This window comes from Nycticebus coucang, chromosome 21 (assembly GCF_027406575.1).
Source record: "Nycticebus coucang isolate mNycCou1 chromosome 21, mNycCou1.pri, whole genome shotgun sequence".
Lineage (NCBI taxonomy): Eukaryota > Metazoa > Chordata > Mammalia > Primates > Lorisidae > Nycticebus > Nycticebus coucang.
The window spans coordinates 22,564,281-22,581,439 of NC_069800.1; the positions used below are offsets into that span (position 1 = coordinate 22,564,281).

The 17,159-nt window shown below is 35.2% G+C and overlaps 1 protein-coding gene across 6 annotated transcripts in view; it reads left to right on the forward strand.

The window, feature by feature from the left end:
- TASP1 (taspase 1) overlaps window positions 1-17,159 on the forward strand; it is a 393,334-nt gene that overhangs the window by 122,934 nt on the left and 253,241 nt on the right. For all 6 annotated transcript variants that reach the window (XM_053574174.1, XM_053574176.1, XM_053574178.1 and 3 more), the window contains one exon: window positions 10,860-10,939. In XM_053574174.1, the coding sequence (XP_053430149.1) occupies window positions 10,860-10,939 (80 nt within the window). The remainder of the gene's footprint in view (window positions 1-10,859; window positions 10,940-17,159) is intronic.

Below are 17,159 nucleotides of genomic sequence, written 5' to 3' on the forward strand. Positions count from 1 at the left end.
GCGTATATATTTAGAATTGTTACATCCTGTTGCTGAATTGACCCCTTTATCTTTATCTAATGACCTCCCTGTCTCTTTTTATAGTTTTTAATCTTGAAATCTCTTATCTGATAGAAGTATAGCTATTTCTGTTATTTTTCTGGTTTCTATTTACATGGAATAATCATTTTCATCTGTTTATTTTCAGAATGTGAAGTAAGTTATTTGCAGATAACATGTGGTTGGCTCTTTGCTCTTTTTTTTTTAAATCAGCCATCTCTGTGTCTTTTGATTGGAAAGTTTGGTTCATTCACATTCATTGTTATCCCCATTGGTAGGTAATGAATTACTACTACCATGTTATTTGATTTCTGGCTGTTTTGTTGTCCTTTCTTACTTTCTTCCTATCTTCCACTTTTTAAAAGTTATTTTCTTTGGTAGTGTATTTTAATATCTTGTTTTTTTTTTTTTTTTTTTTTTTTTACTTTTTGTCTATTGTAGGCTTTTGGATTTGAGGTTGCCATGAGGCTTATATAAAACATTTTATAACCAATTATTTTAAACATGCCAACTGTGCCTATAAACAAGCAAAGAGAAATCTAACAGAAATTCTACACTTTAATATCATGCACCCATTTTTTAACTTTTTGTTATTTCTATCCATAGTTTTTATGCTATCTCTCTAAAAGTTTTTATAGTTATTTTTGATAGGTTTGTCTTTTAATCTTCTTACCCAAGATAGGAGTGGTTTACATATGTACAGCACAATTACAGTGATAGAGTATTCTGTATTTGTGTACTTGCAGTGAGTAGTGAGTTGTATACCTTCAGATGATTTTTATCACTCAATAGTGTCTTTTTCATTCTGATTGAGGAATTCCTTTGTTCTTTCTTGTAGGATGGGTCTCCTGCCCATGAAATTCCTTAGCTATTATTTTCTAGGAATGCCTTTATTTCTACTTTATGTTTGGAGGATATTTTTGTAGAATGTAATATTCTAGGGTTAAGGGTTTTTTCCTTCAGCAATTTGAATATATTATGTCACTCTCTCCTGGTCTGTAAGGTTTCCACTGAGATGTCTGCTGCCAGATGTATTGGAGCACCTTCAAATATTATTTTTTTCTTTTTTCTTGCTTCCTGTAAGGCTTTTTCTTTTTCCTTGACTTTTGGACCTTGATTATTAAATTTCTTTAGTAGTCTTGTTTGGGTTTAATCTGCTTATTTTTCTCTGACCTTCTTGTACCTGAATATTGATGTCTTTCTCTAGGTTTGGAAAGTTTGATAAACATTCTATCCCTGTTCCTCTGTCTACTTTTAGTTTAAGGCCAATAACTCTTAGATTTACTTATTTTCTACATTTTGTAGGTATGCTTCATTCTTCTTTTTCTCCTTTTTTTTTTTTTCTTTCTTCTGACTGTGTGTTTTCAAATAGGCTCTGAGAAAGGTCACATATCTGTCACTCCAGGATTGGCCACTGCTTCCTTATTTAGTTTGTTTGGAGAGGTCATGTTTTCTTGGATGTTCTTGATCGTTGTGGATGTTCATTGATGTCTGGACCTTGAAAAGTTAAGTATTCATTTTAGTCTTTGTAGCTTGGGCTTATCCTTATTGAGAAGACTTTCCAGATATTCAAGAAGACTCGAGTGTTATGACCTAAGTCTTTGGTCACTGTAAGTTGTATCAATTCTGAGCATGTCTCAGGCTAAGTAATGCTCTGACTTTTTTAGACTCCTGGAGGTGAACTTGGTGAACTTGGGTAAGATAAGGAAGTATTTCCTCAATTATCAGAAAGTCTTTCACTCTGTTCCCTCACTTTCTTTCTTTTTTTTTTTTTTGTATCTCCAACAACATAAATATAAAAATGTATCACAAAATTTTATTAAAGCAAATATAACAATGTATAAAAACTAGCAATTTATACAAATTTCATGGCCAAGTGTGTTCCCTCACTTTCTATGCTGGGTTGTTGAAGTGTGGGAGGAATGACATGGGTACTCCCTCTTGGCAGCCAGTGCCAGGCCACACCTGAATCCAGCCCACTCTCACATAAGGATGGTTGGGACTGTTGTGTGTGTATCTGTGAGTTACTTACCAAGGGCTCTTTAGTCAGCAGGTGTTGAATACTGCTGAGACTAGGTACTTCCCTTTAGTGTAGCATGTTTCCTTTTTGGCCAGAATGAGTTCTGAAATGTCTGACAGGAACTGACCTCAGGGGCTTTATGAGTCGCCTTGGTATTTAATTTTACTTTGAGCTGGTACCCAAATTATAAAACAAAGTCCTCTAAACTCAACTATTTCCTTCCTCCAAGTGGAAGGAGACTTTCCCTGGGTTGTACCACTTATAACTGGGGAGGGGTGACATAGGCCCTGGGTTGGCTGCCATCACTGGTGTCTCATTGATCATGTATACCCAAGTCCACTGGCTATGAGCCAGCAGAGCTGCAGGAATTGCCCAAACATTGTATGTAGCCTTGCAGCCTGACTGCTTTATGAATTTAGTCCAAACCCCAGACTGCTTTTTGTTAGGTGGTAGTAGGACTAGCAAGAACTTGGGTTTTGGGCAAAAGCTTTCTCTCTGGCTAGGCTGTTCTAAGTGCTCCTTTGTCGGCACTGGCAGAATTCTACCCTGTACTGTGTTCTCCTGTGTCAGGGCAGCCCTGAGTACTAATGCAAAATCTCTAATCACCTCACTTTCCCTCTCAGGCACACAGATTCTCTTTCCACTGGGCCCGCTGGCATGGCATTGCTAAGGTATGGAGGAGGGGCAGTGTAGGCAATGCAAGATTGTCTTTTCAAGCCTCTCCTGTGCCTCTTCCCTTGGTGTAATGTTCAAAGCAGGTAGTATGATCACTCACTTGAATTTTGGTTCTTCTGAAGGTGCTTGCTTGTGTGGATAGTTGTTGAATTTTGTGTTCAAATGATCGATCGTTGGAGGTATCTCTTCAGCCATCTTGCTCTGCCCCTTTCTGTTTACTTTTCTTGTTCTTTTTTTTCTGTTTCATTTTGAATAGTTTCCATTGGTTTCTTTTCAAATTCACTAGTCATTTTTTCTTGCAATGTCTAATTACCTGTTGATCCCATTCAGTATATTTTTTATTTTTGATGCTATAGTTTATCTTTAGAAGTTTTGATTTTCATCTTTAAAATATGTTTTTCATGTATCTGATGTGTTTAGTCTTTCTTCTAGCTTCTTGAACGAATGAACAGGTTTTTTTTTTTTTTTTTGCAGTTTTTGGCCAGGGCTGGGTTTGAACCTCCCACCTCTGGTATATGGGGCTAGCACCCTACATTTTGAGCCACAGGTGCCGCCCGAACAAATGAACAGTTTTATAACACCCACTTTAAGATCTTTTTTTACTAATTCTATCATCTTTGTTATTTGTGGATTGTTTTCAATTGAATGATTTTTCCTCTTATTATAGGTTATATTTACCAGCTGCTTTGCATGCTTGGTAATTTTTTGCTGGCTTCCAAACATTGTGAATTTATCTTTTTTGGGTGCTGTAGATTTTTTGTTTCAGTAAATTCTCTTAAATTTTATTCTAGGATGTGGCAAAGTTATTTCGAAAGAGCTTAACCCTTTCAAGTTTTGCTTTAAACTTTGTTAAATGAGACTAAAGAAGCATTTAGCCTGGGACTAGTTTTGCTTTGCTGTTGAAGCAAAATTCTGCACAGTACTATAACAGATAGATAAAGCTAGAATAAGTCCTTTTAATCTCACTGGTGGAAGCATAAACTATCTGTTCCTGACCCTTTCTGAACTGGGGGATGTTTGATTTAAAACTTTCAGGTTACAGGCAGTCCTCAAGTTACACACATCTGACTTACCATATAACTTGCACTTACAAATGGAGGCTATTATAGTAAATCCCCAAGTTACAAACATCCGACTGAGTTATGACTCATATTTAATGAAGGGGCTATTATGGGTAATAGGTAAATGTACCCATTCAACTTACATACAAATTCAACTTAAGAATCAACCTACAGAAGCTATCTTGTTCATAACCTGAGACTACCTGTATTTGTTCCAAGGCTTTGGGTAATTTCCTCTTACACATGTTCAGCTGAAGACTAGAGGGCACCTACCCCTGCAGACCTCTGGAGCCCTCTATATGCAGCTCTCTCCTTTCTGGTACTCTGTCCTTTAAATGTTGGGCACTTTGGCTTCTCTTAATGCCCAACTCTTCCATGTCAACTCAGAGAGTCTGAGCTCCTGTGTTGTGGTCTGTAAGTTCTGCATGCAGTAGGGAAGGTCAATCCTGTGATTGGAGCAAGGCAATCCTAGAGTTTATCTTGTTTCTTTTCTTTTGAAGGTCACTCACTGTCCTAAGTTGCTTGATATTTCCTGTCAGAAAACTGTTGTTTTTCTAGTCTTTCATTTTTTTTCATTGGTTTGAGTAAGAGGGAAACTTTGTTCTCTGTTGTTCAGAAGTAGAAATCTCTGACATACCTAGAAATTCACTGTATAAATGTAGTAGTTAAAAAAAAATTATTTCCCTGAGTACTTCGAAACTATGTGACCAAATTTATTATATTTTTACTTCAAGTTTATTTACAGATGATCCTATTAAGTAAGTCTAGTTATCTAATTTCTATGATAATAGCTAACATTTATTATATTTGCACACTTTGACAGTCAGTATTTTATATGCTTTGATGCATTATCTCATTGAAGTTATGTGACTTATTAGGGTAACACATATTGCAGATAAAGAACCTGAGTCCCGGACTTCTTCCCAGATGGGTGTTCTTTCCAGGTAGAAGAACTTAAAAATTAGATGCCATTTGTTGAAAAGGCAAAGCATTCTATGGAGTAGCATAGAATGGATGTTTCTAAGATGTCTTTAAATAGTTTTTATTCTGTATATTTTATTGTTTTTTTGTTCTGTATACTTTATTGGAGAAGGAAGGAGGTATGATTGTTTGAACTGTGTCTAAAATTGTTATGATTTATAAATTCTTATGGCTTGATTGGTAGACCGTCGGCAGAACAAGTCATTCATGTGGTGCTTCTCTTGGTGCTGTATTATGTTGCACTGTTAAGTATTGTTGTTTGGTAAAGCTACTACAGTAATATTTTGTATCTTTATAAATTTGGTTTAACTTCTGTCATCAAGTCTGTCAAATTTGCCTATGTCTTAATTTTATTTGAGTTTGACTCTTTTTTCTCTGTTATAGTAGAATGCAACTTTGATAGCCATTATGGTATAGGACAAGGGTTGGCAAAAAACTTGTGGGCCAAATTTGGTCTGCTGCACCTCCCCCCTCCTTTTTCTTTGGTTGCAGTTTTGGCTGGGGCCTGGTTTGAACCTGCCACCCTCGATATATGGGACTGGTACCCTACTCCCTGAGCCACAGGCAGCGCCCAGCCCATTTTTATAAATAATGTTTTGTTGGAATATAGCCGTACACATTTGTGTGTGTATTGTCTGTGTCTGATTGTATACTGCAAAGGCAAAATTGTGTTTTTGCAAGAGAAATTTGACTCATGAAGCCTAAACTATTTACTGTCTGGCTTTAATAGAAAAATTTGCTGACTCTCAATTTAGAATTTTTTGAAAGAAAAAGTAATTTCTGGCACATTGTTTATCTTAAATTACTATTCAGTCTTATATTTCATAAGTTCATTTAAATTTATAATACTTTTGTTGTATATAAAGAAAATTTAAAAACCTAAAGATTAAAAGAAATAAAGTGACCTATTGATTAATCAGATAGACTTAGTTAAATTGCAATTCAACCAAATAGTTAAAGAAACTCAAATAACAATAGCAAAGATTTGGTAAGACCAGAAGGAAAATGTGAACATTCAGTATTTTTTGATTCTAAAGATTTATTGTTGAATTTTTTTTACGTGTCAGTTATGTCATGGTTATGTTTTTTTTTTTAAAGGCAATTTTAGATACAGACTAGAAATATTTATAGTTGAAATTATGTAATATCTGGGATTTGTTTCAAAATAACCTGGAGGGGTGTAAATGAATGAGTTTGGCAATGTGTTAGTAATTATTAAAGCAGAGTGATGATCTGTTGTGTTCGTTACGCTATTCTCAGTACTGTTGCTGTCTTTGTCCCTTTGGGCGGCTATTGCAAACTACCTTAATATCATAAACTACATAATTTATAAACAGCAAAAATTTATTTCTTAGTTTTGAAGCTGGGAAGTTCAAGATTGAGAAGCTGGTAGATTTGATGTCTATGAAAATCAATTCCTCATGTATAGTGTCTTCTGACTGAGTTCTCATGTGATGAAAGGGCAAGGTAGCTCTCTGGGGTTTTTCTATAAAGGTGCCAATACCATTCAGGAAGGCTCCAACCTCATGACCGAGTCACCTCCCCAGAGAACTCATATACTAATGCTGTCCCAATAAATAGGGGTAGGATTTCACAATATGATTTTTTGGAGGGAGGTGACACAAACATTCAGATCACAGCAGTTGTATATGTTTGAAATATTCTGAAATAAAAATAAAAAAAATCTAGTTATTTAATTTGATTGTTATAAATTATCTCCAATATAGCAAATTCTTCTTTATTTGTACTTTGTGCCTAAAAGCTTTGAATAATCAGTAATCAATTTTACTTACTTATGATAGATAAAGAAGTGATAGATGAAATGGAAGTCAGTTTTTAAGTCCAAAGAAGTAGTTATTGTTTTCTTATATATGTCTTGTTCAGAATAATGTATTTTGATTATTGGAGTCCTTGAAGATCCTTAAGAGCTTTCTAGTCAATAAATTACACATTTTAAACTCACAGAGTCATGGTTCTTTGAAAATGTGTGGTTCCTCTCCATATGATTATAATTCACATCACCGTATTTGCCCAGCTTGCCCATTTCATGATGTTTTTCTCTGCAAGCACTTGCAGCAGCATTTGCAAATTAGCTTATTAGAAGTTAACCCATCTCAGTGCTCAGTACAGTGTTGTTGCTTTTTGTTTTGTTTTTGAGACAGGGTCTTGCTCTGTCTCCTGGTCTAGAGTGCAGTGCTGTCATCCTAGCTCACTGCAGCCTCAGACTCCTGGCTCCAGTGGTTCTCTTGCCGCACCTTCCCAAGTAGATGGGACTACACCACCATGCCTGATTGATTTTGTTATTTTCGTAGATAGATGGTCTCACTGTTGCCCAGATTGATGCTTTTTGTTCTGTAACCCTTTAGACCTTACTGTAACTTAGGTGGGTCTAACAATGAAAATGCTGTCCTTTAACTTAGGGACATTTGACACTCTAGGTTATTATTTTGTTCAATATCTTGCTGATGTTTATCCAAAGCTTAGTGTGTTTCATGCCGCACCCACGGCATATAGCCGTAGTGAGGCAGTGCTGTCCGCGTTACAGAACGACGGGAAGGTGGTTTGTGCTCCCCGGAGCTTTGCCCCCAGCGCCCCCAGTATGTACAGCATCAGAAATGTTGCCTAGCATGCTCAGTTACCCGCTTAAGTTTAAAGATTGTGGCGTCTACTCATGTGTTTGTCATCCTGTACCAGAAGTCTGTTTGTTCTGATAAATTGTCAATATGTACTTTCCTAAGAATGAGTACAATGTACTACTAATCCAGATAGAGCACAGCCTTGTGAGCTGCTAAACTCAGTGGCACCAACAATGAGCACATAAAGATGTTTTCCCACCAGTGAGCTAAGACGATAAGCCTAAGGACATGAAATACAAATTATCTACATAAGTTACAAAGTCACTGAAACACATCCACCCACCATAAAGTCCTGTTCAGAACATCTTGTTTCACCAATTGTCACGCATAATAAAAATCAATAGGAAAAATAATACTTGTCAAGGAATTTACTCTAAATCAAAATTATAATTATCAATAACAATAAGATCAAATAGTAAATGTAAAATTAGTCAAGCATTAACATAAAGAAGATGTCAAGCTGTTCTAAAAAGATAATAAGAAACTGAGATAGGAGGAAGCGGGCAAAGTTGACTAATAACCGCCACCCTCCGGAAGCGGAACGTTAAAACATAACAATGCATGATAAATCACACTTGTAAACGCAAAGATAACCCGCACACGTAAGCAAAAAGATTGCATTATGTAAGCTCTGTAAAAATGTATAAATACCAACATGTGTACCCAATAAATTTACAGCTGCTTCCTTCATCACATACTATGTGGCAGTCTGTCATTTTTCCTGCGCCGACCTCTCAACTTTCCTCGTTCCTTCTCCCTACTCTCCCTCGGACTGAAACCCACCGACTGAGCGGTCCGTTGCAGTTTCAGGCACCATTGTAAATGCTTGAGAGATATTGATGGGAAAAACAAAGATTCCCACCTTTATGAAGCTTACAGTTTGTAAGAGGGAGACTGAACTAAAGCACTAGATATAATATGTAAATTATAAATTATATAGTATTTTAGAAGGTAGAAAAAAGATAAGATAAAAAGAGTGAGATGGGGAAAAGTGGGTACGGGGGTGTGCATTGTTTTGGTATACATTTTTTTTTGCAGTTTTTGGGCTGGGGCTGGGTTTGAACCTGCCACTCTGGCATATGTCCTTCTCCTTTGAGCCACAGGTGCCACTCTGGTATACATTTTTAAATAAAAGCACTATTTGAGCAGATGAAAGAATTGCCAATTGGGCAACAGAGGAAGATGCAGACGGGACAGTCAGAGTCAAGTCTCTGATGCAGGAGCCTCCTTGGCATAGTAGTGGTACTAAAAGAGCCTCCAGTAGAGTACCTCCAGTAGAGTACACAGCGGGCAAGAGGAGTGAGCGGTGGGGAGGATAAGCTTACATGGAAGCTAGTAGATGCTTTTAAAGACTCCAGCTTTATACTAGTCCTTGCAAGAGTTTTTTCAGGAGTTTGAGAAAAATTATCTGACTTGTGTTTTAGAAGGATTTTATTGGCTGGTGTGTTGAGAATTGACTAGAATCTGAGGGCACAGGGAAAGACAAGCGTAGAAATTGTGAGGCCATTGCAACAATCTGGGTATCAGGTGGTGATGGCTCAGGCTAAGGTGGTAGGAGCTGAGGTGGTGGGAAGTGGTCAAATTCCAGATAAATTATCCAGGGAGAGTCAGTGGGACTTTAAAATGGATTTGGGTGAACATTTTCTAAAAACTTTTTTACCTTCAAGAGTCAGAAACATGTTTGAGAGAAATTTAATTGGTACCTCACTTAATGTCTTGGAAAGTGACTTTTTTTGTCATGTCAGTATAGTCCTTAGCAAAAGCTTGCACTAAAGCGATTTCAAAAGCAGTTATATGATGTTTTGTTTGACCTACTAGACAATAATTTTTTGATTTTAAGGGCAGATATCTAGCATGATTATCGGTAAAATGACATTCAAGTATTCACGTTCCTCTATTTTAAAATGCCCAAAGTATTTCAAAACTTGCATAGGCAACAGCATCAAATTGATTTTATTTAGAATCAAACCTATGAGTGATTAAAAAAATGAGAAATAAATCTAAGAATGTTTTGTAAAATGCCACTGATTGCAGATACTGGAATTGAACCCCACACGACCGATGGGAATGGTGAAAATACTAGATTTGTCTCCAAACTTGTGTCTTGTTCATTTAGTTTACTACTGCAACTTCTTTTTTATGTCTTCACATGAGGAGAAGTTATTATTTTCAATGAATTCTTTTTCTGGAAGAAGGAAATGCTACAAATGCCACCAGGACAACTCAAATCTGCATCCAAGTTCCTATTTCAGTTATTCTAACATTTGAACTTTATGTGACAGCTTTTCTTTGAAGCAGTTTTCATTTGGTACGAGAATAGGAAAAACGGTTTTCTATTCTCACAAGCCTTTGGGATTTTTTAAAAATAGAGTTTTGAAGAGGTGAAGTTTATTCTTTTTGGTCTTTTCTCCTCACTTTTTCCAATGTCCCCTCCATCCGCACCTTTATATATATATTGGAAAACAGTTATTGGGGTTAAGCATTTAGTTTCCCGTTGGAACCACTAGACATGTTTCTGGTGATGTATTTAGATTTTATTTTGCCAGTCAATGATCTTATTAATAATAAAATCTTTAGTGTTGGAATGATTAGAAGAACAGAAACAAAAAATAGAGAGTGGGAAACTAACAAGCAGGCACAAGTTCAAGGAATCCATTACTAGCTGGCTAAAATCTTTAAAAAATTGTCTATAGAAGAAAATGAAGTGATTATTGTAGTAACTGCTTGCCATTACTATTTGCTTACTCAAATTACTTAGGGAATGTGATAGTTAATTATCTTACAAGCTATTTGTAAACTTTGAAAATAAGTCTTTCATAGTTAATTAGCAGTATCCTTTTATTCACTTTGTTATGTTAAAACCTGCTGTGCAAGGCTTAAGACAGTTCCTCTGGGACATACCACAGTTCTTTACTTATCACAGTGAAAATGATTCTGGGGGTTATGTATATATATTTCTGTTGTATCAAGGCTTAGATACATGTAAGGATATATGTTTGGGTGTCTCTAGATGTACACACTAATTTTGGGTGGATCCAGGTATTCTATTAGGCAGGAATACTAAATCTCAAGACATTCACTTAATTTTAAACTCTCTTACCCTGATTAAATAGGTCATCTGATATAAACTGAGAACAATGTTAATCAAAGATAAATTTTAATATTTTCTGCGCAAAGTCAACTATTTTTACTTTTTATTGTGTTTTGCCTATTTTACTTGTTAGTTATGACATGTGCTATGGTAGCATTTCCATTTGTCAAATTTCTAATTTGTTGAAAAGTTTAAAAGAATTTTTGAGCATGATAGTCATCTTATTTTGAGGTAAATCTGGAATTATGTCTCTATGCAAGACTTTTTTATCAATTTACTTACAATATTACTTATATTAATTTTATTGAATAGTAGGAGGTGACACTGAATTTTTAAAATAATTTTTCTGTTGTTAGCTTTTTAGTTGGAGAAGGAGCCTACAGATGGGCAGTGGATCATGGAATACCCTCTTGCCCTCCTAACATCATGACCACAAGTGAGTAAGAATTTTAAAAAAATTAAGCTATATGAGTACATATGTCTAAAAGTGTAGCATTACTCCTGTTATGACCCATGTATAACAGATATTTAGGGAAGAAAACTTACGTGTTGAAATATTTATAGTTAAAGGGTATGTAGGAAGTTATTTGATTTTAAGTGACCTTTATATTCCTAAGGTCTACTTGTTGCTTTCTCATGCTTTTATATAAGTATTGCTGTGAGTCCCTTTAGATTACTTAGTTACTACTAATAAAATCATAATACCACCCTGAAAGAGAGAGAAAAAGAAAGAGAGAGAAGAAAGCATAAATCAGCATTTAATTGTTCTTGAGCTGATGTCAGTGTAAGGGAAAGAAAAATAAAGGTGTGACTACGTAAAAGTTAAAACTGAAAAATACTCGTCACTAATATGACAAGGGGACCTGTGTCTTTAATCTATGAAAGAGTTTAATTAAACTTAACTAAAAACACAAGTACAAATAATAGCCTAATAGAAAAATGGTGAAAAGTCCTAAGTAGATAACATAAGTAATAAAGAAATTCAAATTAGTACATGTTAAATCTGTTCTGTATTATTTTTTGAAAGAGTTAAAAAATATAATTCCTGGTAAGTGTTTGGTGATAGGAGCATAATACATTATAGTGAAAATGTAAATTGGCAGAGATTTTGAAGGAAGCTAAGTAGTATAGTTAAAAGAGTTTTAGGAACTACTCATTGGAGATATAAACAAAGATTTATGTGGAAGGGTACTCAGTATTACTAAGAATATAAAAAAAATTTGAAAAAGTCTTATGCTCAATACAGAGGAATCTGAATAAATAAATGATTATGTAATCTTTTTTTATATGATTATGTAATCTTATAATGAAACTGTTATGAAGTAACTAGAAATTGTTAAGACTTGTGTCTGATAATTAAATATAATGACTAAAAAAAAGAAAAATGAACTTAAAAATATATGTGTGTTTGAGTATATGTCTGTTTTTTAAAAGAAATTGTAGCTACATATTTGCAGAAAATGAGAAAGATATTAAAAACATACTGATCAAGTTAAATTTTTATTTACCAATGTAATTTGTGAATATAATTTAAATTATCAGATGAAAAACTGAAGAGTCATTAATGCTGAGGAAACCAAGTTGTATAAAAAGGACATGGTTATACACGTATTTCATAGACAGTATACAAGCTCAGCCCTTAATAATATATTCAATATGAATATGCATGTAGCTGAAACTTGTAATAGGAAGGCTGGAGGGAACAGAAATGTGTGTGCGGCAGTGTGGCGGGAGTATGAGAATTCTAAATTGCCTTTAGTGCCCATCCCTAATTCTGCCTTATGGTTTTAACAGTGGAGCTTGTTTTAGACTTACTATCTGAGAGATAAATCAGATCACCCGCCAGTTACATTTTTTTTCTCTTGGAAATATACCACCTGGCACCTTCCATTGTGGACTACTTATTGTAGTCTTTCTTGGCCTGCTGTGTAACTGTCACCTTGGACTTCACGTCCCTTTACCTTGAGATTCCTTTTGCCTCTCTTCAGTATCAGATTTTCTGTGTCCTGGATTTCATGTGTTTTGTTTCTTGTTTTAGTTCCTATTTGGTATGTGTGAGACTGGAAATCATTTTCTCTTAGGTTTTTTTTTTTTTTTTTTTATTGTTGGGGATTCATTGAGGGTACAATAAGCCAGGTTACACTGATTGCAATTGTTAGGTAACATCCCTCCTGCAATCATGTCTTGCCCCCATAAAGTGTGACACACACCAAGGCCCCACCCCCCTCCCTCCGTCCCTCTTTTTTTTTTTTTTAAAGACAGAGTCTCACTTTGTTGCCCTCTCCGTGGCATCACAGCTCACAGCAACCTCCAACTCTTGGGCTTAGGCTCTTCTCTTGGCCTCAGGTGCCCTAGTAGCTGGGACTACAGGTGCCCGCCACAGCACCCAGCTATTTTGTTGTTGCAATTTGGCTGGGGCTGGGTTCGAACCCGCCACCCTCTGTATATGGGGCCGGGCCCTACTCACTGAGCCACAGGTGCCGCCCATTCTCTTAGGTTTTTGAAGACATTATTCTTTTATCCTCTGGTTTCCAGTCTTGCCATTATGCAAGACTCCTAGTTTTTGTAGTGTATTTTTTCCCCCTTTGGAAGGAAGCTCTTAATTCCCATGTTTGGATTATCTTTCAGTGAAGTATCTTGAGTCAGGGTGTTGTTTTTTTTTTTTTTCTCCCCCTCCACTCTCTGCTGAGTGCTTATTTTGCACTTTTGTCTGGAAATTCAAGTCTTCAGTTTTGGGGAAATTAAAAGAAATTGTGGAATATTTTCTTTCGTATTTTCTGTTTTATTTTTCTAATTTTTATTAATTAGATATTGGATATTATGCTCCAGTCTCCGGTATCTTTTTCAAAACTTCTTTTCTTCTTTTTAAATTCTTTATTTTTTATCCTTCTAGGGAGTTGTTTAAATCTTTTTTTCTTCATTAAATTTATTTTTGGTAGGGTTTTAGTAAGATATGGAAATAAACTTATATGTTTAGTTTGCCAGTTTACTTCAGATCATTTACATTAAAGGGTATTGTAAAATGCATGACTAGATTTTATGGGATGACAAAAATGTTTTTCACTGTGCACTAGTATTTTATGATCATAACAAGAAAAACATAATATACCATAGATTTCTTGAAACTTGTGTAATCAACTAGCAAGAAATGTTCTTTGAGTAAATCAGATATTTGAATGTAAAGTGATATATGAATCTGTTATTTACAAAAGAGAATGGTATTGACCTATAATGAATTAAAAGAATAAATTACAACTATCATGTATATTAAAAAACCCAGATACCATCTTGTATTAGGCTACTTGTCTAATCCTCAATAAACATTGTTTGTGTATTAGTGATAGTAAATGATGTGCTGTGTTCCATTTTACCTTTTGGGGGCACATAATCTGTAACTTTTTAATCCTCTTGAGTGTTCCAGAATATTTTAGAATATCTTTCTAAGATTTTTTATTCTAAAAGAATTTGTTAAACCTTCAATATTTTCATACATACTTCATTATGTATGAATATTTTCATACATACTTCATTATGTATGAATATTTTCATATATACTTCATTATGAATATTTTCATACATAAAAATATTTGTGTATTTATATATTCTTTCATGTATTTCAGTGTTTTCATATATATTCATTATGTATATGTGTGTATATGTGTGTGTGTGTGTGTGTATATACATGTATGTATTTATACACACACACACGTAATGTGTATGCCAGATATGGCATGTATATATCTGAATTTCTGTCTGGCACCATTCTCTTTAACCTGGAACTTCCATTAACATTTCTGGTAGCATAGGTATGTTGGTGAAAAATTCTCTCAGTTTTTATTATCTAAAAAAATCATTATTTTGCTTTTACTTTTATAATATTTTTTTTATTGGATATAGACATCTAGGTTGGCAGCTTTTGCTTTTAGCACTTTCTTCCCATATTTTTTATTGTGATAAAATATACATAGCATAAAATTTATAATTTTAACTATTTTAAGTGTACAATTAAGTGGTACTAAGTTTATTTACAGTGTTGGGCAATCATCACTGCTATCCTTTTATACTTTTTCATCATCCCAACTAGAGACTCTTTAATTGTTTAAGTAGTAACTACCTATTTCCCTTTAGCTAGCCTTTAGTAATCTCCATTCTGGTTTCTATCTCTATGAATTTGCCTATTCTAAATACCTTATATGAATGGATTCACACAATATTTATCCTTTTGCATCTGGCTTATTTTACTTAGTGTAATTAATGTCTATAAGGTTTATGCAGGATATTGTAATGTGCATCAGAATTTTCTTTCTTTTCATGGCTAAATAATATTCCATGTGTTCTTTTAGCACTTTTAAAGATGTTGTAATCTTATCTCTGGATTTCGTTGTTTGTGACGGGGGGTCAGCCAGGGTTCTTATCATTGCTTTTCTGTATCCTTTGTTTTCTTCTGACTGCTTTTAAGAACAGTTCATCTTTGGTTTTCAGTAGTTTAACCATGATATGCCTTGGTATGTTTTTCTTTGCACAGTTTTTGGCTTTGCTTATTGGGTCTGTGGGCTACTGTTTTTAATTAAACTTGGAAAATTATTATCAGATACATTCTCTGACCCTCATCTGTTTCTGTAACTCCAATTACATCTATATTAAAACATTTGACATCATCACATGGTAGTGATATTTGATACCATCGTATGTTAGGGGGACTGCCATTTTTTCAACCTTTGTTTTGTGTTTTCTGTTCTCCAGAGAAACGGAAGCAAAAGAAGATATTTATATTGATATATATATATAAAAATACATACATGTATATGTATATATGTGTGTGTATACATGTATATGTATATACGTGTGTGTATATATGTATATGTACACATATACATGTATGTATTTATATGTGTGTATACATGTATATGTATATACGTGTGTATATATATGTATATGCACACATATACATGTATGTATTTATTTATATATATATATATATAAATATCTTCTTTTGCTTCCGTTTCTCTGGAGAACAGAAAACACAGAACAAAGGTTGAAAAAATGGCAGTCCCCCTAACATACGATGGTATCAAATATCACTACCATGTGATGATGTCAAATGTTTTAAGGAGGCTGATAGGTACCAAGATCTGTAGGAGCAGTCAGCAAGCTGGAGAGCCATTGGTGTAGTTCTAGTCTGAAATCTAGAGTCTGGTAGATTCAAGCGAAAAGAGGAGCCCATGTTTTGGTTTGGTTCAGAATGCAGGAAAAAAAGACATGTCCTAGCCTGAAGTCAGCCAGGCAGAAAAAGTTCTTTCTTATTCTGGGGAAGGATTACCCTTTTTTGTCTATGTTGGCCTCAACTGATTAGATGAGCCTCGTCTGCATTAGGGAAGGCCATTTCATTTGCTGAATGTACTTAATATATTGATTTAAATTATAATCCCACTCACAGGAACACCCAGAATAATGTTTGACCAAATTTTAGCTGGTTACTTCATGGCTCAGTCAAGTTGGCATATAAAATTAACCATTAATCTTTTGCTTGGATGATTGCTGTTGAATTGTCTTTAGGGTCACTGATCTTTTGTTCTGTAGTTCAATGTGATGTTAATCTTAAGTAAATGTTTTTTAAAAATATGACATTATGGGGGCAGCGCCTGTGGCTCAGTGAGGAGGGCACCAGCCCCATATACCGAGGGTGGTGGGTTCAAACCCAGCCCTGGCCAAACTGCAACAAAAAATAGCCAGGCATTGTGGCAGGTGCCTGTAGTCCCAGCTACTTGGGAGGCTGAGGCAGGAGAATCGCTTCAGCCCAAGAGCCTAATCGTCTGTGAGCTGTGACACAATGGCACAGTGACAAAGTAAGCGATTCTGTCTCTTAAAAAAAAAAATAACATTATGTTTTCAGCTCTAAGATTTTAATTTTTTTAACAGCTTCTTTATTTCTCTTAAAAGTCCCCATATCTGGGCGGCACCTGTGGCTCAAAGGAGTAGGGCACCAGCCCCATATACCGGAGGTGGTGGGTTCAAACCCAGCTTTGGCAAAAAAAAAAAAAAAAGTCCCCATATCTTTACCCATTAAAGCCATTGTTAACACATTTATTATCGCTATTTTATTTTTTATTTTTATTGAGGGTACAATAAGCCAGGTTACACTGATTGCAATTGTTAAGCAAAATCCTTTTTGTAATCATGTCTTGCCCCCATAAAGTGTGACGCACACCAAGGCCCCACCCCCCTCCCTCCGTCCCTCTTTCTGCTTTTCCTCCCTCCCCCATAACCTTAATTGTCATTAATTGTCCTCATATCAAAATTGAGTACATAGAATTCATGCTTCTCGATTCTTGTGATGCTTTACTAAGAATAATGTCTTCCACTTCCATCCAGGCTAATATGAAGGATGTAAAGTCTCCATTTTTTTTAATAGCTGAATAGTATTCCATGGTATACATAAACCACAGCTTGTTAATCCATTCCTGGGTTGGTGGGCATTTAGGCTGTTTCCACATTTTGGCGATTGTAAATTGAGCTGCAATAAACAGTCTAGTACAAGTGTCCCTATGATAAAAGGATTTTTTTCCTTCTGGGTAGATGCCCAGTAGTGGGATTGCAGGATCAAATGGGAGGTCTATCTTAAGTGCTTTGAGGTTTCTCCATACTTCCTTCCAGAA